The sequence below is a fragment of the Emys orbicularis genome, chromosome 1, assembly GCF_028017835.1.
Source record: "Emys orbicularis isolate rEmyOrb1 chromosome 1, rEmyOrb1.hap1, whole genome shotgun sequence".
NCBI classification, from domain to species: domain Eukaryota; kingdom Metazoa; phylum Chordata; order Testudines; family Emydidae; genus Emys; species Emys orbicularis.
Window position 1 is genome coordinate 89,862,591 of NC_088683.1, and position 25,519 is coordinate 89,888,109.

At 40.2% G+C, this 25,519-nt stretch overlaps 1 protein-coding gene across 4 annotated transcripts in view; it reads right to left on the reverse strand.

The window, feature by feature from the left end:
* Positions 1 to 25,519, reverse strand: part of ANKS1B (ankyrin repeat and sterile alpha motif domain containing 1B) — a 753,819-nt gene that overhangs the window by 432,322 nt on the left and 295,978 nt on the right. For all 4 annotated transcript variants that reach the window (XM_065423481.1, XM_065423480.1, XM_065423479.1 and 1 more), the window contains exon 11: positions 715 to 851. In XM_065423481.1, the coding sequence (XP_065279553.1) occupies positions 715 to 851 (137 nt within the window). The remainder of the gene's footprint in view (positions 1 to 714; positions 852 to 25,519) is intronic.

A 25,519-nucleotide genomic window follows, 5' to 3' on the forward strand; every position in this document is an offset into this window, starting at 1 on the left:
ACACATAGCAACATGTGTCTTAAAAAAAAATTAAAACAACCAAAGCAAGACACATCACTGCACATGCTTTTCTTCCTGAAGAAAGGATGAGAGAACAAACAAACAACTTGTGACATATGTTAGTCATGTTGCTTAATGCCCTACTGGAAGATGTTTAGGTACTGTAGTGATAAGCAGGTATAAGACCCTTTCATCTATTCTATACACAGAATTAGAAATATGTGGAAAAGTTTAAAGTTATGTAGACTCAACAATAATATAAGAGAAAGTAAAATAAATAATGTACAAAAAGTTATGGAATCAAGAGGACAGAAATATAGTGAGGGAAAGAGGCCTGGAAAAAGGATGAAAAGAGAACAAAAACTTGGAGGAAAACGAATGGCAGCCAAATATAGCGCTAGCATTAAACAAAGATTTTATTTGTCATTAATTCTATAACAAGAAATAGTTGTATAATTATTTTAACACATTGTACATCTCTCTGACCATCATACCAGAGGTTTTAATTTCACCATGTATAACCAAGATCTTTTTCTGGGTTCAGAAAATGTTTTGGAGCTCTCTGTTTCTCCATTTTTTAATTATCTACATTTATATATTCAAAAGGTCCTTATTAGAGACAGAGTACATGCATACATACATGTGCACGCACACACAGTCAACTGTTCACAGAATCAGAAACAATTAACAAGAGAGTTTATTCTGATGACCTACCTGAGGGCGTATAACTTTTACTATATTTTTAAGTGCAGTGTCTGGTGATGGAGGAGAGCAGTCAGGTGTTGGGCCTGTAGAGCTGTTTCTATGGTTACCAGTTCCTGGTGCAGTAATTGCTACCTGAGGTGCATTATCTGTGAATAAAAATAGCATTTTGATGAACCTACTCTGATACTACTATTCTAGTTCAGTATGTCTTTTAAAATCAGAAAATACTTTTGAAAACAGAGCAATATTTCAACTTTGAAAAATTAACATTGTTGAGCACAGACAGTGAGGAAAATACTGCATATTTATCCTATATTTTTAGTACATGCTTTATTTCCATTTAAGCTGGTGTATATCACCCCCTATGGTAGCTAAATATTAGTGCACACAAAATGAAAAAATATTGTTTAATTCATTTTTCTGAATTACCCATTACAGTTCCTAATACTGCTTTTATAATCAGAATAATCTAAGGCTAAATATCAACTGCAGGTCATATTGCTTTTTGTTCAGCTTTGCTGTAATAAGGTCATCAAGGCACCAATTCAGTGAAGTACTTAAACATGTGCCTAATTTAAAGCATTTGTGCAGTCCCACAGGAGTCAGTGTAACTACTCACATGCTTTAAATTAGGCACATGTTTAAGTGCTATGTTGGACTGAGGCCCATATGCTCCTGTGGGTTAGGGAATATTAATGTTACAGACTCACCACTGAAAATACACACATCGAAGTATGAATCCTGTTAAGAGGAGTAGGGGAGAGATATAATAACACATTTCTAGGAAGATAAATACATATAGGGCCTGATTCTTAATTACACTAAAACACCTTTACCTTGCTCTGGCAGTGTATAGAAGCCTTAAAGTGAGTGTAAACGTAATTTACCCCTACTTAAAATCTGCTTTACAGGGCCAGAGCAGTGAAAAGCAATCTTCAGGCCTACAGTATATGTAAAATCTGTGCAGTCTCTAGGGTCTGATTCTTCACTTCCAATAAAGTCAGTTTATACCACTGTAGTCATGCAAGGGGCATGAGCAAAAATATATAGTATAGTATAGTGAGCAAAAATATAGTATTCCACTTTAAATCTTCTTCATGCTGCCAGAGCAGCATAAATTGGAAGTAGTGTAGATAAGAATCAGGCCCTTTTGTGTTTATTGGAATACCTTATATTCTTAGATACTAAATTCTACAAACAATGTATTTCAATTATACAAGCACCCTGAAAAAACCCAACAGCTCAACATTTCAGACCCTCTGTCCTTTCTCAGGGGAATAAAGCATCAGATATGTAGCTGTTTCTTATAAACAATGTCCTTATTGTAAACAGCTTTTTATTTTCACTGTATGACCAATCATCAGATGACCAATAATAATGTACCACATGGGTTTTCTCCATCAGAGAGAGAGAGAGAATCATTACCAATTCAACTGTAGCAAAGGGATTTTCAAGTTTAAGTATATGATATGTAGTTTCATTAATAATAAAAAGCCTTGAATTAATTTTCTTTTGTAATATAAATTATTGCATAATTATAATGCTCTAATTTCCTTTCCCTTTCTGTTTGCTGAGAATAGGACCAAAGAAAATATTTGAAGGTTGTATTTTTTAAGAAAGCCCTAACTGTAAATACATTCAAACTAATATAAATTTCAGTGCAGCAATTCATGACAAAAGGAAGCAATTTACCCTTGAAACAGTAGGGCCAGACTCTGCTGCATCCAGTGGAAAGTGGGCTGGCAGCCGGAGAGTAAACTGACAGTGAGCCAGTTATTGGTCTCTGATTCTCTGCCAGTTCCAGGAAAAGTTATAGTAGTCTGGGGACTGTTCTAGCACACACCAGCTGCTAATGGTCCCCAAGCATGCATTCCAGTAACCTCCAGTGGATAATCCATGCTCCAGCCATGTTCTGTCCCTTTCCCTAACACACTAGCTGTCATAGGTAGTGTGTCATAGAAGCCATTTCTGACTCAGTGCCCACTATGAACTCTCCCATGTTAGGGGCTTGTGGTAATTTTTTGCTCCCTTTGTGACACATGAGCAGAACAAAGGAAGAGAAGCACAGCTGAGAATATGCCCCATAAGATATTTTCTTACATTAAAAATAATAACCAAAATTATTAAAAAACAATCAAAGACACTAATTTTTTTTTTTTTTTGCTGATTTACATCCCAGGCAGTCCTATTAATTTCAATGAGCTGTTGCACAGGGGTGCATGTCAGCACAGAATTTAGCCATATGGTGTGATTCAGAGATTAAGAAGAGAAAGGACCATTGTGATCTAATCTGACCTTCTCCATAACACATACCATTGAATCTCACCCTCTAATTTCTGCATTGAGTCCATAACTTCTGTTTGATATAGCATTCTTTTAGAAAGCTTCAGCATCTGACCACCTGATCTAGTTATGTCTTTTTCTGATACATTAATGCGCCATCTATTCTCAGAAATCTCTTGCCCACTTAAGTACTTGTAAACCATAACCAAATAACCTCTTAACCATCTCTTGGACAAAAACAAATAGATTGAGCTTCTTAAATCTCTCACTATGAGGCACATTTTCCATGTCTCAGATTATTCTTGCAACTTTTTTTTGAACCCTTTCCAATTTTTCTACATCCTTTCTGAAGTGTGGATACCAGAACTGGACATGGTATTCCAGTAATGGTCTCATTAATGCCATGTATAGGGGTAATGCTTCTTTCCTACTCCTACTTGATATTCCTCTGCTTATGTACCAAAGGATTACATTTGCTCTCTAAACTACAGAATTACACTGGGGGCTCATATTCAGTTGGTTACCTACCATTATCCCTAAATCCTTTTCAGTGTCACTGCATTCCAGGATATTGTCTCCACTCAATTAATTATGACCTACATTCTTTGCTCCTGCATATACAACTTGCACTTGGCTGTGGTAAAAAGCATGTTGTTCAAATAAACCCACTTTACCAGCCAGTCCAGATCTATATGTATAACTGAGCTCTCTCCATCATTATGTGGGAATTTTTCCAGCAATTATTTCATATTTTCTTCCAGATCATTGATACAAATATTGAACAGGACCAAGAACAAATCCCTGTGGGACCCAATTAGAAACTCTCCCACAGGATGATTATTCCACTTTTACAATTACTTTGAGATCTGTCAGTTAACCAGTATTTAATCCACTTAATCTGGATTACCTTGATTTTTGAATAGTGCTTTTTTTAAAGCAGAATGTCAGGAAGGACTAAGTCAAATGCCTCTGTGACCCTAAGTGTTACAGAAGTGTAAGTGTATTATGGCAACACAGTTACCTTATAACCTCAGTTTGTTCTATGTAATAGCAGAAAGGTGGGGACACTAATCTTCTCTGCTCCCTAGTTCACAGTTTTGAGACATAATTAATATGGTCATCCAGATATCTTGTTCATGTAAAAAAATTGTTTAGTTCTCAGTATACACTAACACGTCTCTAACAAAGTAAACATACAAGAATTAATACCATAATTAATCTTTTCATAAGAAAATAAGGTTGGGAGTTAATTTCTTCATCTGTACCTTTCATTTACACAATTGCAAGATAAATACCCAAAGCGATTCAAATCGTTGCAACATCCGTTCAAATACACCATGACCTTTAGGATAAAATAAAACTTGGATTATGTGGTGTATTTAATTAAATGCCCTTCTAATAGCATTTAATATTTAGCTGGATGTTTCTTTGGGAGCCAAAATGGATGCCTACAGTTGGGCTTCTATGTTCATATTAAGGTACCTAAATAAGTTGTGCTTGGTTTTCAAAAGTACTGAGTACCCATCAGCTCTCATATTCTTGAGTAATTTAGGAGCTGAGATATAGGTGCTCAGTCTTTTGAAAATCTTGGCCACTATCTCCAAAGGTCTAACTGAAGATGGAACTTACTTATTATTACTACAATGATAAACAATATGAGAAATATTTCTAACCCTTTTCTAGAGTTTACAGGCTACCAGGAGATCAACAGGAAATAAAAGCCATGGGAGGGAATGGAGGTCTCATTCATACTAGTGGTGACTGCTTAGTGTTTACACCTACTAGGGTTGCTTATATCTAGGAAAATTTACATTTGTCCCCCAAAAATTATAAAAAGCAGAATGACAAAAATCAAAAATAGCTTGCCTTCTTTATTACAGCTGCAAACTATGTTGTTCTCCCCTTGCTATGTAAATGAACTGTTACACATGAAAAGAAAACATCAACACATTAATGGTTTAATTAGAATTATAAAGAAATCAGGCAAGTGGAAACCAGACCTTACAACTTCAATTAAAACATGAATTCACTGATGCCTGTGTCCTTTTATGTGCTACAATATTAGAAGAAAGAAAACTTATTGTATGAACAGTAGTACACAAAGTATTAATGTAATTTATACAGAAGCAGTTTTTTATTTTCATCCCATTATTCATGTACTTGAGGGAACAACTGTACATTGAAAATCTCCTGACCCAGAAGGTCATTCTCATCTTTGCCAAGTATTTCAAGATAACTAAATGACAGATAGCATTGCACTCATATAGTGCCTATTTATTATATTGTTAATTATTATTATTAAGTAGGCAACAAGTATGCCAGTACCAAGCAGAAAGCTAGGCCCTTTCTAAAACACAATGCTGCACTTGAGTATTCCTGAATATACTGTTTAAAAAAATGCCTAACCAATTCAGTAAATATTTGACAAACAACATTGCTAAAATCAGACACTCTCCACAGCTTTGTACTGATGTTTTTAAATATAGCATCTTGGGGCCAGATAAACTGGTGTGCTGTTTTGGTGACACAAATCAGATGTAAATATGGTTTAGCTGGTAGCAGGTTTCCAGCTGTTTTGTGTCACACTGTCTCTGGAGTTGTATAAAACAACTAGAGTATATTGGTGAATCTGGCCATATATGTTTTGTCTACATTTTAGATCGCATCTGAATTTTAGATTTAGAAATTACATATTCCTGATACTCAGCATGTTGCAGAACAAAGGCAGTCATAAGATTTTTTAAAAAATTTTAAAAAAGAAAATAACCACACTAGAGCTGAAAAGATTTTATCACAAACTTTCGCCTTAATGATTTGCAACACAATTATCTGTACAGTGCTATAGGAATTGAGTACAAAAATTACCACTATTTTATGAAGTCATTGACAAAGCACAGTGAATGCTAAAATGAAACCACTCCCTTCAATAATGAAGGCTTCCATAGACATCAATGAATTGCACATTCAGCTACGAAGGGAAAATGAGTAAAATGATGACTTCAGTGCACCAGAGATTAAAAAGAACAGGATTCTGCACTCAGACAAAGCTATGCTTAAAAATTTGTTTTACCTGAAAAAAAAAAAAAAATTGTGGGAGTCCCATAAAACATGGGCTTGATTTATCCCTTGGGATCCATTAGGCAAGTCAGACTGCTGTTTCCAGCAATAGTAAACACCCTGGAATGGAGGCACAGTGGCCCAAGCCACTGAAGATGCTGGAGCCAGCAAGCACAGGCCCAAAATTGGGCAGAGCAGTTCCCAAACTGGTGGAAGTTTCACTGATTCAGGACCTCCTCCAGGCAGACTCCACTGGTGCGGGGCTTCAGACTTAAAAGCTGTCCTTCCTTAGCAGAACCCCATAGGTGAATCCTCACCCCCCTCACACACACACCATCAATGCATAGCTATCCCCAGGATACAAAACTCAGAATTAAAGACAGGGACAAATTACATATTTTAGGATCTAAAGACGCCAGAAACATTACTCAAGAAAATGCAAAAAGAGCACATTGAAGACTCAGGCATAGCATCAGTGAGTAGCTAAACTTGATATGTGGGAAGAACAGGTTGCGCCAAACTATATGTATTTGTTCTCTTGAATTTCTTTTGTTTCCTATGTACTTAAACCTGAATTAGCATTGTTCCTAGTTGGATAGTAAATATATAGCTGCAACTGTTTTGTTGAAAGCACTTGTAGCTATAACCAGCTTGGTATTGGATCTGGTAGCTATTTTGAGATAGTGTTTGGAATTAATTACTAGTGAAGTGCATTCCAGTGGCAGCAGGGAGTCTGGTTAGTTGTTTCTGCATCATCTGTGAGAGTTTGGGTATGATGATTATCAACTTTTTATTTCCTCTCATCACCCACCTGCAAAAATAGACCTTGCAATTTTTTCAAATTTGCATAACCCTAGCAGTGCCAGACAACGGTCTGGAAAGACCTCTCTCATTAAGTACTAATGAGAGATGATTGTTCATTTACACTATTTCCTGAATAATCTTTTGGTACTCTGCCTTTGCAAGCAGTAGATGCCTAATAGAACTTTCCAAAACAATGCTACAGTTATTTATCCTATATTTGTTTTTTGTAACCTCAAAATTATGAGTGTTTCGCACTGGCTTTTGCATGTTTACATGGCATGTTTGCAGTGTCTACAACTGAAATTTTATAACCTTGCACATTTTCCTTGTCTCGGTATTCTAGTTTTAGCTTTCTAGAAGGTGAATGAAGAGCACAGAATGTGGTTACAGATGCCAAAATGTTCGATTACGTCAGTAATTCATTAAAAAATAGAACATCCTATTGATACTGTATTGCAAAACGTCCCCCAAAGAGAACAATCTAGGATGTTACTGGGGACTGATTGTGCTCATATTTATGTTAATAGCAAAACTCCCCTTTCCTGCAGTGGGAGCAGGACTGGGCCATTGAATTCTACCCTGTATATAGTATAATATTTTGCAAAGTGCATATATAGACAAACTTTGTTGTTCTGAAAGCATTGATGAGGTATGCTTTATTTGCAGTCCATTTCAGAACGCAACCAGAGAAATGTCATCTGAGTCAGCCATCCTAATCTACTTTAGCAGAGTTGATAGTAGCCTCCAATGATTGCTCTTGGTAATCAGCAAACTTCAGCAGTCTTGAAAGTAAGAGTCTGAAGTATTCGCCTATATCCAGTCTGCTGTATAACTGCGCAATGTAGTTTCCAGACAACATTACATATGTACAACCTTCATTCTGTGTTAACAAGTATCAGTTACCGAATAAAACTCCTTCTAAAAAGAACTGCAATTATAAAATAACCAAACATTTGGAAGCTTGAAAGTTCTAAAATAAGGATGAAATTTAATAACAACTAAGCGTTTCAAAGTCTGGTAACTATTGGTTAAGGTTGAGATATTCACGTTATAGTTAAGTGTCGGCTACCTTAATTCTGATTTTGACTTTACAACCTTAATATCATTATTTTAATATTTTTTGTATAAGTATTCACAGTGAGGTTTTGTTTCATATTAAAAATGCATAAGGGGTCTTGTGGTACTTTGGTTAATTGTGCATTGGTATACTGGTTAAGTGTAAGGGGTTGTTGTACACGTACAGGGATAGCCACTGATACATGGTCAAAATTAACATAATTTGTTGATTCTGTACTATGAATTTCATGGCAACATATAAGTTGACATATCAGGTCAAACCGGTGGTCCATCTAGCTCAGTATTCTCTCTCTGACATTGGCCAGGACAAGATGCTTCAGAGGAAGATGAAAGAAATACGGTTAGTTGTCGGCTTATGATATTAAAGCATGAGTGTTTATAGCAATGATAAAAAATATCTAATGTATCTGTGGATGTACGCATTACCTATCTAAATACACAAGCTTTTTAAAATATCTAGAATTTTAAGTATTTTTATAATTAACATCTAGTAAGATTTTCTCACAGGTTTTACAATTTTAATTCTGTTTTAACATTTTTTTCCTGGGAATTTCCTTAGTCTTTTTTCTTTTTTATAGATATGCCAAGAACAAAACAGTCCATGTAATGTATAACTTTCTCTACCAGGTTAGTAAATGTAAATTAAACAACATCATATACTAGCTAACATTGCTGTACTCTCGTCAAATTTATCTTCTGCTTGGTAGAACAGCAGCACAATTTCTTAAACTCTAGGTCTTCAGAATCTTTTAAGTCCTTCAACCCAGTGAAGTAAGCTCCAGATTTAAGGAATTCTGTAGGCTGTAGCAGTGGATTTTGTAAAGTTCAAAGCCAAACCAAGAAAGTTAAAAGACTAAAATCTAGAAGTGAACCTTGGAGACGTTTAAAAATTCTTCACATCAACTAGTGGAGCTTACAGTCTCCCACTGAGGTTGCAGACTATATGAAGTCTGCATAAAGCTCAGGGATTTTTAAGAGCTGCAAAAATCTACAGCAAATAATTTAAAAATTAACTTTCAAAACCTGCAAAATACTCAAAGGCATCATTTCCAGTGACAGAAAATTAAATCAAATGCAGAATTCTTAGATTAAAAAAAAAGTTTGAGTTATATGACCTGATTCTTTAGTCTGTTAAGGCTGCTTTGCCAGCGGGGGGCCTGGTTCCTTGAAGCAAAGGGTACTTAAACCTGGTGGATCCAGGGAGCAGAGATTCCCCCATCATAGGTGAATCCTCCAGTGATGTAGAGCCACAGTGGCAGATCCTATCCACTCACCACATGTAGTTACCAGGATAGGGAGTGTTCCTGTCCCCCAAGACAGAGGAAGCATACGTATCCCCTCCAAACCTCTGGCCTTGCACAGTTTAGCCAGACTAGAGACATTAGTTTACAATGTTGCAAAAAAAAATTTTTTTTTACCAAAATGAAATGCCTCTGATTTTTTCAAACTGTCACATCTTATCATTTTGCCCAACGTTACCAAAAATTTCTCCTTTGCCAGAGGATCATACATCAGAAATTTCAGATAGACCACTTGAATTCTGTCAAAGTCACAGAGAATGGAAGGAGAAGATGGTCAAATCAAGCTTATAATGAAAAGCTAACTACAACCTTGACTATAAAGAAACTATTATTTCTCTTTAGGTGGTGAAATACCAGGTTTGGTCAAGCCCTGCTGTGGGCATTGCGCTAGCTGCCCCTATTTTAGTGGGACTGGGAAGGAATTTTTCCCTTACCACCAGATTGGCTTAGGTGGAGTTGGGTTTTTTCCGCCTTCCCCACAGCAGGTTCAGGAAGGGCTTTGTTCATGCCTGGCATGGCATGAAGGGTGGTAGGCTGTATGTCACAACTCATTATAGAAGTGGGGCAGATGTCCAGTGCAACACTTTTCTTCAACATTACTAAATGGGTCTAAGACTAGCATATCAATTTAGTTAAGGTTTAGCCTGCTCTACATACAATTTTTCAACCAGGAGAATTATTCCAGCTAGGGAAGTGACTTCTTCTGAAAGAGTTATACCATTACATCATCTAGTGTGGGCACAATTGTACAGATAAAAAGGTGGCATGCCACTATAGTTTATTTCCCTTCTTAACTAGGGTTGCCACCTTGGTGGTTTTTGACTGGTGTGGCTGGCTTTTTTTTTTTATGGCCTTGCCAGCTGCTGGTCCAAAGATGTTTTATGCCAGTTGGTTTATGTGTTGTTGTTTGTTTTGCACTGTTGCCAGGTATTATTTTGCTGTGTGGCTGGATGGCTGTGCGTGCAGTAATCTTGTAACTCTTGTTGCAAGTGTCACAGCTGCTAGCGCACTGTGGCTGCCAGGCCAGCATCTGCGTCACTCTCTGCATGCACACACACACACACACACACACACACACACACACACACACACACACACACACACACACACACACACACACACACACACATCACTCAAAGCTCTTCCAATAAGTGGAGGGGAATGGTATGTGGATGAGAAAGGGAGGAGCAGGGTTTGCTTAGCTCCACTAGAATTATTTTATTACTGGCTGCTCTAGGTACCACCTCTCCGGAAGGGTGGGCTCCACTGCATGGGGTGATATGATGTACTATGTAAACCAGGGGTGGACAAACTATGGCCCGCGCACCACACCTGGCCCACCAGCTCATTTAATCCGTCCCTCGAGCTGCAGCTGGGGAGCGGGGTCGGGCGCTGCTCCATGCGTTCCGTGGCTCCATGCAGCTCCCAGAAGCAGTGGCATGTCCCCCCTCCAGCTCCTACATTTAGGGGCAGCCAGGGAGCTCCGTGCGCTGCCCCCGCACCAAGCGCCACCCCCGCAGCTCCCATTGGCCGTGAACTGCGGCCAATGGGAGCTGCAGGGGCGGCGCCTGTGGATGGGGCAGCCCGCAGAGCTGCCTGGCTGCACCTCTGCATAAAAGCCGGAGGGGGGACATGCCGCTGCTTCCGGGAGCTGCTAGAGGTAAGCGCTGCCCAGAGCCTGCACCCCTGAGCCCCTCCCACGCCCCAACCCCCTGCCCCAGTCCTGATCCACCTCCCACCCTCCGAACCCTCGATCCCAGCCTGGAGCACCCTCCTGCACCCCAAACCTCTCATCCCCTGCCCCACCCCAGAGCCTGCACTCCCAGCCGGAGCCCTCACCCCCCCCCCCCCGCACCCCAACCCTCTGCCCCAGCCTGGAGCCTCCTACTGTACCCTGAATTCCTCATTTCTGGCCCTACCCCAAGCCCTCATCCCCCTTCCCATGCCCCAGCCCCATCCCTGATCCCCCTCCCACCCTCTGAACCCCTCGGTCCCTGCCTGGAGCACCCTCCTACACCCCAAATGCCTCATCCCCAGCCCCACTCTAGAGCCCACAACTCCAGCCGGAGACTTCAGCTCCCCGCCCCACACACCTCAACCCCCTGCCTGGAGCCCCTTCCCACACCTTGGATGCCTCATTTCTGGCCCCACCTCAGAGCCTGCACCCCCAGCCAGAGCCCTCACCTCCTCCTGCACCCCAGCCCCAATTACATGAGCATTCATGGCCCACCATAGAATTTCCATACCCAGATGTGGCTCTCGGGCCAAAAAGTTTGCCCACCCCAATGTAAATGGTAGTACAGACTGGTGCAGAGTAAAGGGAATGATCTTTTTGAAGATCCTGAAAAACACATTTTCTCTGATGTGCTGTCAGAAGAGTTCTCCCACATTAGCACTATTTAGAGAGACATTCTGGGGAGAAAGGAGATGCTGATTAACTTGTTATTCTGTCTGAAGTTGCTAATGATTCCATCTAGTAAAAATATTTTGCATCTATAATAACGCAGTAGCATCCCCAGTGCTATCCCTTCAGCGTGATATTCCTTGTGCAATCAAAATTTCCACATGAGGTGGCCTCAGCCTGTATTTTTTGCACACCTAAGCCTACCACTGAACTCAGTGGGAGTTTTGGGTGTGCAATAAATGCAAAAATCTGGTTCATGACTTTTTATTGCATAAAATAAAAGTGATAAAAATAAAAATGAAACGTAGGGAAAGAAATGGAAGAAATAGAGTTTTCTGGTAGCAAACTGCACATTGCCATCAGGAATAGCAGATGCAGCAAGGGAGAGAGAAACAGAGAAAATGGAAGTAAACAAGATTTGTTATTATTGAACTTAAAATAAAATAGTTTTTTTTACAAGATATAACACTGATTTCCTTCACTGGGAACCAATGTGCTTTTAAACCAAGTCACCAACACTAGACAAAACAAATAAATCTGTTCATTATGTACAGAAGTGGTTCATTGCTGTAATTAGTAAATATTTTAACAAATATTTTGAATTTAACACCATAAAGCAAACTGTGCCAAGATTTTTGCCTTCTAAGTTACAGAAAAGTTGACTTTAGAGTTCTACTAACATGTCTTTTATGCTAATGTAAGAAGTCAGTTCCTGATATAACACAATGAAAATTCTTTCACTCTTAACTGCCAAATCTTGTGGCCCTTTGAGGCCAATCTCCTTTACAATTCAGACGAATCCTAAATTAACATTTTTAATTGTAGGCGTCTGGATAATGAAAAGATTGGTAATGAGATATGAAGCATTTCACCCTTAGGTTACTAGTTCAGAACTGACTCAGATCAGCAGGGAATGGAAGTTAACATTATTGATAGCTATATTAGTGAATTATGCTAAAACAATGAGGGCCCAATTGAGCTGCCATTACTCAGAGAACACTTACAATAAATCTGTCTGGGTAAGAAGTTCAGAACTGGGCCCTAACTTTTTAATGTTAGACTGTGACTGGCTCTAATACAACTGCGCAGGGAAGTAGCAGAAATATAGTTACTACTCACCACACCTATGCAGTCATGTCAATGCAACTGTATCCTAGCTCGGGGGGTGTGTGTGAAAGGAACACAGTAACCACATGGCAGATTCTCCCTCCAGGCAGAAGTGATGGGAGCAGTGTACAGGGACATAATGCTGCCACACCTAAGCACCAGCCAGTGGTGCTGGCTGGATGTACACAGGCATGAGGAGTAACCTGCACTCTGAAAAGGGCTGCAGCAAATTATTCCTTCCCTGCACAACTGGGGTACCCAGGAAACATAGATAATTCAGGTCAAATGCCTCCTGGGGCTCTTCTTGGATGCACCAGCTATGCAACTCCCCTCCTCCTTACACAATTTTGGCCCCAACAGAACAAACTGGAACCTTGTTAAATTAAAATAAATTAGAGACAAAATATACAGAGTTTTACTACTGTTACTAAGCATGGTAATCAGATAAGATTTTAAGACAACATTATCCTCCATATACCTGCTCTAACTTACAATTAACCATCAGTTTTATATCTGTTTAAATTACAGAAAGAATAATGGTTGAGAGGCTTTTTAAAAATGCAGTTATTGAATACACTAAACTGGTTTGTATACTACCTCTGTGCATTTCATCCCTAATTAAAATGAACTAGCAAAAGAACTTAACTAATAGTTATTTAACAAAAAAGTAAATCTGATAAAAAGCATTTATGTAAAAACTCTAAAATATAGAGAACCTCAAAAACAATTATATGTCTCTGAATCACTTCCTTGATTTGAAAAAGTGGCTTCGTTGAACACAGTGCAGTCAACTCTACAACAAAATCATTCTGCATAGTAATCACACTTTGGTGAATGAAGCCCAGTTCTGGTCAGAATTTATGCATGTTGATGAGGAAAAAAATTACACTTTCACTACTTAGTGCCTAAAACTGTTCAAATCTACCCTGAAAGCTATGTTTCCTTTGATTGTTGTTTAATGGATAATAATAATAAATAATGAATCATAATGGAATGTTTAACAATATGTCAGATTGACATTTTTGTTGGTAAAAGAAAGAGACTGTCAGTACTATGGAAATGGAATGATCATTCTACCCATATAAAACTATGTTTATGGGCACACATTGGGATAGATGCACACCCACGTGTTTTGATAATTGGTTGTATGAGTGCCATTAAAGGTTCTTACTTCATTTCTACGTTTATTACCTTTGGGAAAATGCTACAGTACGTTTAGGAATAACTCTTTCTGTGCAGCGTAGCACATACGTGGAGGAGCATGTTAAGCAGAGTCATTAGAACATAACACATCTTAATTACACACACAAAACTACATTAAAAGAATGTTAAGGTTGCAGAGTCAAGCACTTAAAAGTTAGGAAATGCCAGAATTAAAACAGCCTCTGCAACCTTAATTTGGTCCCTGTGCGCAAGTGCATTATGATACGGGCTTTAATTATATGATCACATACTATTTTTTCCACAGGATCCTGCCTCATTCAATGCATTCAGTGGAAGGTGAGAAAGAGTAACAAATGAGCACTTATTTAGTACAAAATGAAGATTTCAAGCACAAAATTAGTTAAGGTACCAAGGGAAGGGAAGAGAAGAAATTATTTAAATTGCCTGTACACCAATGCTCAGAGCCTGTGTAGTAAACAAGAGAAATTTAAATTGCTCATTTATGAGCAAATTTCATTCAACATAGTTGGTATTACTGAAACTTAATGGGAAGATTCTGATGATTGGAACATTAAAATCACTGGTTATAACCTAACAAATGAGTGAGCAAAAGGGGAAGGGAATGACAGTCTATATAAAAAATGGGATTACCTGTTTCCATGTTCCTGATAACTCAGAAGCAGGTGACCTTGAATGCTTATGGATCTATTTTCTAACATATGAAGCACAAGATGGGATACTTGATGTCTGCTACAGACTACCAAATCACACTAGAGAATAGGATGATGGGCTCTATAAACACCCTTCTATAATGTGTGTGGGGGGGAAAGCTGTTATTATGGGGGACTACAATCTGAGTGACACAGTCTGGAGATCTCATGCTACCAGTACTAAAAACGTCCTTGGAATTTCTAAAGATTATAGTTAACATCCCTCTGAGGATCATTACCTTGTGGTGGTGGAGGGGCTTGCATGTTCCGATGAACCCTAGGGCTATGTCATCTGGAGCCTTGTGCTCCTGGTAGGGTCACCCTAGGCAAACAGGTCTGGGGAGAGGTTCCATACTAAAAACAATCCACCTCAAGACTCTCATAAAAGCCCCAAAATGGGGCTAGGGATACCGGGACCTACCCCTGGGGGTGGTGTCAGGTGAGTGTCTGGGGTTGGGCCACCCACGTAACCCAGCCACGCACAGCCAGAAAAGTGGACATGGACCCATCTCGTGGGCTCACTACCCACGAAGTGAATGGTGAGGGTCAGGTGTGATGCCAGAATGACAGCAGGAGGGACAGACCACAACAGACTGGTCCTCTGCAAGGAAACTGGCCCCAGGGCACCTGATAAGGATGCCCCCTGGGAGGCTTCTGTTGGAACTCTATCAGGCACGTCCCACTGGGCGGAGGCCCAGAGGCTGACCCAGTACATGCAGGAGGAATTATATCTCCCAGCTGGCCTGGGAATGCTGGGGAATCCCCAGGAGAAGCCAGAACCTGCAGTAGAGGAAAAGGAGGTCTGGTCCCTACTCTCCATGCTGCTGCCACGACCCTCACCAGGAAAAGTGGCAAAAAGGAAAAAGAAGAAAATAGAAAACGGTTAACTAATTCAAGAAGTGTTGCATCCAATATGAGGGAATTTTTTTATTACACCTCAGCTTGACAGATAAAGAGAAATTAATCAGAAATACAGGAAGGATGGGCTCCACCTAAACCAAAGTGGAACCAGACTGCTGGCACTAAACATTAAAAAGGTTGTAGAGCAGTTTTTAAACTTGGAGATGAGGGAAAGCCGACTGCTGCAGAGGAGCATGTGGATCGGACAGAGACTTCTCTTAGGGGAGAGTCTAATGATAGAGAATCTCCAGGTTATAGTCAGGAGCAGAGGATGGAGGAGGATAAAGTATGGGCCAGATCAGACGAGAAACATTCACATAAAAAAGAATCTGATACATCAGAAAAGGGCAGACAAATAAACAGTGACAAGTTTTTAAAGTGCTTGTACACAAATGCTAGAAGTCTGTCTAATAAGATGGGTGAACTAGAGTGCCTTGTGATAAAGGAGGATATTGATATAATAGGCATCACAGAAACCTGGTGGACTGAGAGCAATCAATGGGACACAATCATTCCGGGGTACAAAATATATCAGAAGGACAGAACAGGTCATGCAGGGGGGGGGAGTGGCACTGTATGTGAAAGAAAATGTACAATCAAATGAAGTAAAAATCTTAAAGCAAAACCGCATGTTCCATAGAATCTCTATAGATAGAAATTTCATGCTCTAATAAGAATATAACATTAGGGATCTATTATCAACCACCTGACCAGGACGGTGATAGTGATGATGAAATGCTAAGGGAAATTAGAGAGGCTATCAAAATTAAGAACTCAATAATAGTGGGGGATTTCAATTATCCCCATATTGACTGGGAACATTTCACTTCAGGACGAAATGCAGAGATAAAATTTCTCGATACTTTAAATGACTGCTTCATGGAGCAGCTGGTACGGGAACCCACAAGGGGAGAGGCAACTCTAGATTTAGTCCTGAGTGGAGCGCAGGAGCTGGTCCAAGAGGTAACTATAGCAGGACCGCTTGGAAATAGTGACCATAATACAATAGCATTCAACATCCCTCTGGTGGGAAGAACATCTCAACAGCCCAACACTGTGGCATTTAATTTCAAAAGGGGGAACTATGCAAAAATGAGGGGGTTAGTTAAACAGAAGTTAAAAGGTACAGTGACTAAAGTGAAATCCCTGCAAGCTGCATGGGTGCTTTTTAAAGACATCATAATAGAGGCCCAACTTCAATGTATACCCCAAATTAAGAAACACAGTAAAAGAACTAAACAAGAGCCACTGTGGCTTAACAACCATGTAAAAGAAGCAGTGAGAGATAAAAAGACTTCCTTTAAAAAGTGGAAGTCAAATCCTAGTGAGGCAAATAGAAAGGAGCATAAACGCTGCCAAATTAAGTGCAAGAATGTAATAAGAAAAGCCAAAGAGGAGTTTGAAGAACGGCTAGCCAAAAACTCCAAAGGTAATAAAATGTTTTTTAAGTACATCAGAAGCAGGAAGCCTGCTAAACAACCAGTGGGGCCCCTTGATGATCGAGATACAAAAGGAGCGCTTAAAGACGATAAAGTCATTGCGGAGAAACTAAATGGATTCTTTGCTTCAGTCTTCACGGCTGAGGATGTTAGGGAGATTCCCAAACCTGAGCTGGCTTTTGTAGGTGACAAATCTGAGGAACTGTCATGGATTGAAGTGTCACGAGAGGAGGTTTTGGAATTAATTGATAAACTTAACATTAACAAGTCACAGGGACCAGATGGCATTCACCCAAGAGTTCTGAAAGAACTCAAATGTGAAGTTGCGGAACTGTTAACTAAGGTTTGTAACCTGTCCTTTAAATCGGCTTCTGTACCCAATGACTGGAAGTTAGCTAATGTAACGCCAATATTTAAAAAGGGCTCTAGAGGTGATCCCGGCAATTACAGACCGGTAAGTCTAACGTCTGTACCGGGCAAATTAGTCGAAACAATAGTTAAGAATAAAATTGTCCGACACATAGAAAAACAAACTGTTGAGCAATAGTCAACATGGTTTCTGTAAAGGGAAATCGTGTCTTACTAATCTATTAGAATTCTTTGAAGGGGTCAACAAACATGTGGACAAGGGGGATCCAGTGGACATAGTGTACTTAGATTTCCAGAAAGCCTTTGACAAGGTCCCTCACCAAAGGCTTTTATGTAAATTAAGCTGCCATGGGATAAAAGGGAAGGTCCTTTCATGGATTGAGAACTGGTTAAAAGACAGGGAACAAAGGGTAGGAATTAATGGTAAATTCTCAGAATGGAGAGGGGTAACTAGTGGTGTTCCCCAAGGGTCAGTCCTCGGACCAATCCTATTCAACTTATTCATAAATGATCTGGAGAAAGGGGTAAACAGTGAGGTGGCAAAGTTTGCAGATGATACTAAACTGCTCAAGATAGTTAAGTCCAAAGCAGACTGTGAAGAACTTCAAAAAGATCTCACAAAACTAAGTGATTGGGCAACAAAATGGCAAATGAAATTCAATGTGGATAAATGTAAAGTAATGCACATGGGAAAAAATAACCCCAACTATACATACAATATGATGGGGGCTAATTTAGCTACAACAAGTCAGGAAAAAGAGCTTGGAGTCATCGTGGATAGTTCTCTGAAAATGTCCACGCAGTGTGCAGAGGTGGTCAAAAAAGCAAACAGGATGTTAGGAATCATTAAAAAGGGGATAGAGAATAAGACTGAGAATTATATAAGGGCAATAATATAATCGATGGTATGCCCTCATCTCGAATACTGCGTACAGATGTGGTCTCCTCATCTCAAAAAAGATATACTGGCACTAGAAAAGGGCAATTAAAATGATTAAGGGTTTGGAACGGGTCCCATATGAGGAGAGATTAAAGAGGCTAGGACTCTTCAGCTTGGAAAAGAGGAGACTAAGGGGGGATATGATAGAGGTATATAAAATCATGAGTGATGTGGAGAAAGTGGATAAGGAAAAGTTATTTACTTATTCCCATAATACAAGAACTAGGGGTCATCAAATGAAATTAATAGGCAGCAGGTTTAAAACAAATAAAAGGAAGTTCTTCTTCACGCAGCGCACAGTCAACTTGTGGAACTCCTTACCTGAGGAGGTTGTGAAGGCTAGGACTATAACAGAGTTTAAAAGAGAACTGGATAAATTCATGGTGGTTAAGTCCATTAATGGCTATTAGCCAGGACAGGTAAGGAATGGTGTCCCTAGCCTCTGTCTGTCAGAGGGTGGAGATGGATGGCAGGAGAGAGATCACTTGATCATTACCTGTTAGGTTCACTCCCTCTGGGGCACCTGGCATTGGCCACTGTCTGTAGACAGGATACTGGACTAGATGGACCTTTGGTCTGACCCGGTACGGCCTTTCTTATGTTATGTTCTTATAATCACAATAACTAAAAAATCAGTGGTTCCTTAGGTGCAAGTGATCATGACTCGATATATTTGTTATGAGGAAACAGAATGAAGTCCCAACTAGTAATTTTATTTATTTAATTTTTATTTATTTTAGAGAGAGAGAGAGAGAGAGACACACACAAAGTTCCTCCTCTATCTTGGTGGGTCCTGCGCTTATTGGCGGATTTTCTTGCCTCAGAGATTCACCATGTGGGTTGGGGAACAGCCCAGAGACCTTCCCCTCTGGAAGAACCCACAGTCCAGGTCAACTGGGAGGTTTGGGGGGAACCCGGGCCCGCCCTCTACTCTGGGTTCCAGCCCAGGGCCCTGTGGACTGCAGCTGTCTATAGTGCCTCCTGTAACAGCTGCATGACAGCTACAACTCCCTGGGCTACTTCCCCATGGCCTCCTCCAAACACCTTCCTTATTCTCACCACAGGACCTTCCTCCTGGTGTCTGATAACACTTGTGCTCCTCAGTCCTCCAGCAGCACATCCTCTCACTCTCAGCTCCTTGTGCCTCTTGCTCCCAACTCCTTGCACTCGCACCACAAACTGAAGTGAGCTCCTTTTAAAACCCAGGTGCCCTGATTAGCCTGCCTTAATTGATTCTAGCAGCTTCTTCTTAATTGGCTCCAGGTGTCCTAATTAGCCTGCCTGCCTTAACTGGTTCTAGCAGGTTCCTGATTACTCTAGTGCAGCCCCTGCTCTGGTCACTCAGGGAACAGAAAACTACTCATCCAGTGACCAGTATATTTGCCCTCTACCAGACTCCTGTACCCCCACTGGTCTGGGTCTGTCACAATATATATACACATATACACACATACACAGACTCTTGGTACTTTAAATGGGCCAATTACAAAGCTGAAAATGATTATGGGCCAAATCAGGTAGAAGAAAATATTTAAACATAAAAATGTGAATGATAAATTGGGAACTGTTTAAGAACAATTTACTAAATACCCAAAAGCCAAAATCCAACTATTGTGAAAGAAGGTACACTAGTTTAAAAAACAAAACAAAAAATCAACGTGGCTTAGTGAGGACGTGAAAGCAGCATTTAAAAAAATAAAAATATAACACACATGGGGAAAGGGGGAGCTGATTATAATGAATAGAAATTAGAAGCTAGTAATTATAGAAAATTTATAAGAGAAGCAAAAGGACACAAGATGAACTCTATAGCCAGCAGAGTTAAGGACAATAGGAAACCAGTTTTTAAGTATATTAGGAACAAAAAGAATTATAACAATGATACTGGTCCATTTACTAGATGGCAATGGGGAAAAAATAGATTGTCACAGGGTACCTCCATTGCCTGATGAACCTCACTGCCTAACTAGTTCAGGTAGTTCCACAGTCAAACACATGCCAGGCTGTTTATCCTTCACCAAGGTGTGCATTTATTTCTCTCTTACATCCCCATATTATGCAACACAGACTTATAACAAGAACAAACTTCCCTGCAGCCCTCATTCCCCAGCCCACGTTCACCCTCTGAGATTCCTTCCTCAGCCCGCTTTGTTTCCTGTTTCCTCTCCTGATAGTCTCCCCAATTACCTTGTTAACCCAGTGATTGACACACAGGTGCTCACAATCCCCCAAGAGAAAGTATATAATTGCCCTCAGCTCGGCCTGCAGCCTTCTCCAGGCTGCCGCATTATCAGTGATCAGGGTGTGGCTGATAGCACCCTATCACACAGATGATACAGTCACATCATGAAAATGAAACTTTTGATTCCAACAGTAACTCATAAGGCTATTAAACAGTAGCAACTAAAGTTACACATTTAAAATCAACAGGTCTGGTTAATTTGTATCCAAGAATTTTAAAAGAGCTGGCCAAAAGTTCTCTGGACCATTAATACTGATTTTAATAAGTCTTGAAACACTTGGGGAAATTCCAGAGGACTGGTAAAAAATGAATATTGGCACAGTTAAAAAGGGAAAGCAGGATGACCTGAGTAATTATAGGGCTGGCAGCCTGACATTTATCCCAGGCAAAATAATGGAATTGTTGATATGCAACTTTATTAATAAAGAACTAAAGAAGGGTAGTATAATTAATGGAAATTAGCATGGGTTTTATGGAAAACAGATATTGTCAAGCTAACTTGATAAAAATAAATAGTGATTTAATAGACTTCTGTAAGGCATTTGACTTGGTATTGCATGACATTTGACTTGGTACTGCATTAATAAACTAGAATGTTACAAAATCAGAATGGTGCACACAAAATGGATTACAACTGGCTAAATGATAGATTTCAAAATGTAATTGTAAGTGGAGACTCACTGGGCAGGTGTTCTTGGTGGGGTCCCAAAGGGATTGGTTCCTGGCCCTATTCTATTTAAATATTTTTTAGCAAAGCACTTAGGCACATTTCACTGGGACCTAAGAATGTGATTAGATGTTTTGCTGAATTTGGGGCCACAATGCACACATGGCCACTGACACACACATTTACATAATCTGTGCATGCAGCTGCAGTGATTTAAAAAATGGGTCTGTTTCCATATTTATATAAGATTGTAATTGCACCCATCACCACCACTATTTCTTATTGCATACTATCCCTTCTTTCTCAGGAAACCTGAGAAACATAAATATGGTGAAAACAAAATAATAATTACAGACAGTTTTAACCCATTTCAATTTATGAACATGAATTCTATACATGATTTTTATGCTTTTCTTCCAAGAAGCCTACATGAGCTCTCTCCCTCTTCAAATTCTTTTTGTTGGGAGTTTGAGCATCACTGATCACATGGGTAAGATTCAGCCCATGAAAATGTGACACAGCAAGAAGCAGTATTAATCAAAAGCTTCCACTGACTGCTACCCCAGCTGTGACAAGTAAGTTTCATTTTTGCTTAGTGCAAAACAGTTTAACTGGTAAATGCTGCTTTAATCTAGAGGCAAGAAATAGCTAAGTGAAACAGAGAAAAAACGGTTTTGCCTTTTTGCAAATTCAGCAAAGAACTAAAAATGTCAAATCATGTTTTGCATTCGCAGCTCCTTGCCTCTCTCTAGTTATAGAATAATTTGAGGATTTCAGATCTTCAGTCACATTTCACATGATAAATTTTTGTCCAAGTTACAGGTTACTTCTGGTGTTTAAAATGCAGGTTAACAGAGAACAGCAGATGGGAGAGACTGTTGGCTTTGTCTTCTATTCCTCGGCCTGGACTTCTTTATAATTTGATTTTTCTCATCCATTTGCTATTAGAATACATATGTAGACTGAGCCACATAGTGAAATAGGTGCTTATATTTGTGACAGTGTGACAGATATGATGCTGGGAACACATGGAGTATTCAAAGACTATTGTATCGGATTTATAAATGTTAATATGTATCTTTATGCGCTGACTAGTGATTATATTCCAAGCTAAATGGGTGAGCTAAACTATTCTACTGATAGCAACCAAAATCTCAGGAAGTGGGATGGGAGGAAGGGAATTAATGCAAATCCATATGCTAGTAACAAGCCTCTGGAAGTTTCACCCCTTGGGGAGAACAACATATAATTATTTGACCTCGTTCAAGAGGCCTGACATTCAAAGAACTGTAAACGGTATAAAGCAATCATTCTGACACAGGGAGGGAGGTCACTCTCTCTCAGTCCAATGACTGAATGAAACTATGGAAAAGAGAGAGAGGGCCCTCAGAAATTACTTGAAGTTTTTAACCCCATCAGGGTCTCCATATGGAAGATGGGTGAATGCCTGATGAGCTTAGACCTGCATACAATCTGTTTATTGTTTTTAAAACATGTTTTCTCTGCAATGTTTGGGTTGTGAATAAATTCTTTCATTTATGAAAGGTGGCAGTGATCACTGGTTAACCTTATACCTGTGGGTATGTCTACATGGCACTGGGTCTCAGAGCGTGGGTTAGCTAACTTGACCTCATTGGGCTAGGGATGCAGGGCTAAATATTGCAGTGTAGATATTCAGACTTGGGCTGGAGCCTGGGGTCTGAGGCCCTTCCCCCTTCTGGGATCTCAAAGCCTGGGCTCCAGCCTGAGCCTGTATGTCTACACTGCAATTTTATAGCCCCACATCACAAGCCCTGCAAACCCAAGTCAACAGCTGCAGCCATTCCCATGGGTCTTTTATCACAGTGTAGATATACCCTAAGAGAGCATGAGTGCAGGTGCTGAATTAAAGTCAGACCTGCTGAGATAATCACAGTAAATTGCAGGATTCTGCAGTTTAAGGCTCAGATCTAGAGGCAGTGCGTCACAGGACTCCCCACCAAGAAACATGACAGCTCAAGTCCTGAGACATAAGTGAGTTACCCTCAAGGAGCCCATGAAAGGATCAGGGGTGCAGGTACCACAGGAACTCTGACGCATAAGAGAGGTTACTCATCTTTTGCAGTAATTGGAGTTCTTTGAGAAAGGTTTTCCCCTGTGAGTGCTCCACTTCAAGTGACTCCCTTGTACAGTAGTCAGAGAATGTGTGCACCAAGGATCATGTTACATCCCTGCAGATTTCAGCAACTGGAACATCTTTGAGTGGGGCCACAGACAAACTGTGATCTAGCAGAGTGTGCAATCACTCTCAGGGGAGGTGGAATCTCAGCAAAACCATAACAAGGCAATAGTGCATCCAGAGATCGATTTAGAAGGTCTATGTGGAGGCAGAGGCTCCCCTAGAGTTATCTGCAATAGACAAAGAGTCTAGGGAGTGTTCCTGAATGGCCTAGTTCTGTCCAAGTAAGAGGCCATCTTAACATCTAGCATATGAAAGGCATACTCCTGTGTAAACTGATGTGGCTCAGGGAAAATAAAAACAGAAAGTGGATAGTTTGGTTATTGTGAAACTCAGAAGTAAGTTTAAGTAAAAACTTCGAATGGGTCATAGTGATACTTTCTCCTTGGAGAACACAATAAATGCAGGACCTGCCATTAGAGGCCCCATCACCCCAACCCTTCAAGCCGAAATGATGACTACCAAAAGGTCTTCATAGACACATGTGGCAGTGAGTATGTAGCTAGTGGCTTAAAGGGCTGTTTCATGAGACAGTTAAGAACCAGGTTGAGATCCAAAAGTGGTGTAGAGGATCTAATGTGGAAAAAAATCATATGGCCTTTTAGGAATCTCGTTGGGGTCGGATGAGTGAATATTGACAAACCTTCTACTGGCACATGGAAAGCTGTTATTGCCGCTAAAAAAAACCTTGATGGAACTCATAGAAAGGCCTGATGTTTTCAATTCCAACAGATAATCCAAGATTGTGGAAAGAGATGACTGGATAGGAGAAAGAGGCACTGGTTATACCAAAGATTTTATTGAAGCTGTTCCCTTGGTCATTGTAGTCTTTGGTACCGAGCCTTTAACCACTGAGGTATGGGACTTAGTTGAAGTCTTAGTGTGCTTCATGGTACCCAAAGTGCTCAGAGCCTCACTAGCACTCCTCTTGGGACCTGAGGTCTCCTCTGACTGGATCTTCTTTGATGAGGAACTCTCTGTTCCTCCTCTTACCCCCCTCCTTAGATTTTGAGTGGGAAGCTCTCAGTACTGCTGGTATGGTTATCACCACCTCACTCGTGGAGAGTGTTTGAGACTGGGGTTTCAATGCCATCTTCCCCTTGGAAGCTCTCAGTGATCATTCATTGACAGAGGTGGAGGGTACCTGTCAGGGGAGTTCTCTGCACATGATCAGAAGCCAGTCTTAAGGCTTGCTCCATCAGTAAGAGCCTGTACCCTTAAGAGAAGGGTTGCTCCTTCATTAAGAGTATATCCTTAAAAGAAGTGCAGATCTTGCACTTGCTGGGACTACGAGAGTCCCCCAAACAATGAATGCACTGGGAATGCCCATTGTTAATGGGGATTGCATCTCAACATCAGAGGCAGCTTTAAACCCCAGGGATCCCAGCATCCGCACCAGAAGAAAACTTGTTCAAGCCCCTCAATAAGGGAAAAAGAAAAACCAAATATATGTATATTTTTAAGAAAAGAAAAAAGAAAAAGGGGAAGAAACGTTTCAACAACTCTAAGATATTAAAGCTACTGCTACTAAGAACTAACTATCAAAGCTAAAATGCTAATAAGAGAGGGAACAGGCACACAGCAAAGAGAATATAAGAACATAATATAAGAACGACCATCCTGGGTCAGACCAAAGATCCATCTAGTATCCTGTCTTCCAACAGTGGCCAATGCCAGGTGCTTCAAAGGGAATGAACAGAACAGATAATAAAGAGGCATGTTAAATTCAGTCTCTAACAGAAGGTAGTTGAGAAGAAACTGAAGGCAGTTCACCTGTGCAGCTCTATATAGCCTCAGTATGGGGCATGAGGATGTGAAGGGCACATGCGTGGGCGAAATGGGCACTGCTACCAAAAATTCTGAGCAAAGGCATAGGGGCATATATGCACCTAAAGTGGAGTGCCCACAGGGACATTACTCAAATAACTGAAATTTTGTCATTTTCTCTGTGTAACTTAATGGAAGGGTTACCAAGTAAGATCCCAATATTTTGCCAACTGTCTTACCAGAAAGCTTACAAGGAATGGAAGAAGGGAAGGATCAACAAGGAAAGCTACCTCCTGGAGGTCAGAAAGTGTAGGGATAAAGTGAGAACTTCCAAAAACCAGACAGATTGGGACCTTGCAAAGTAA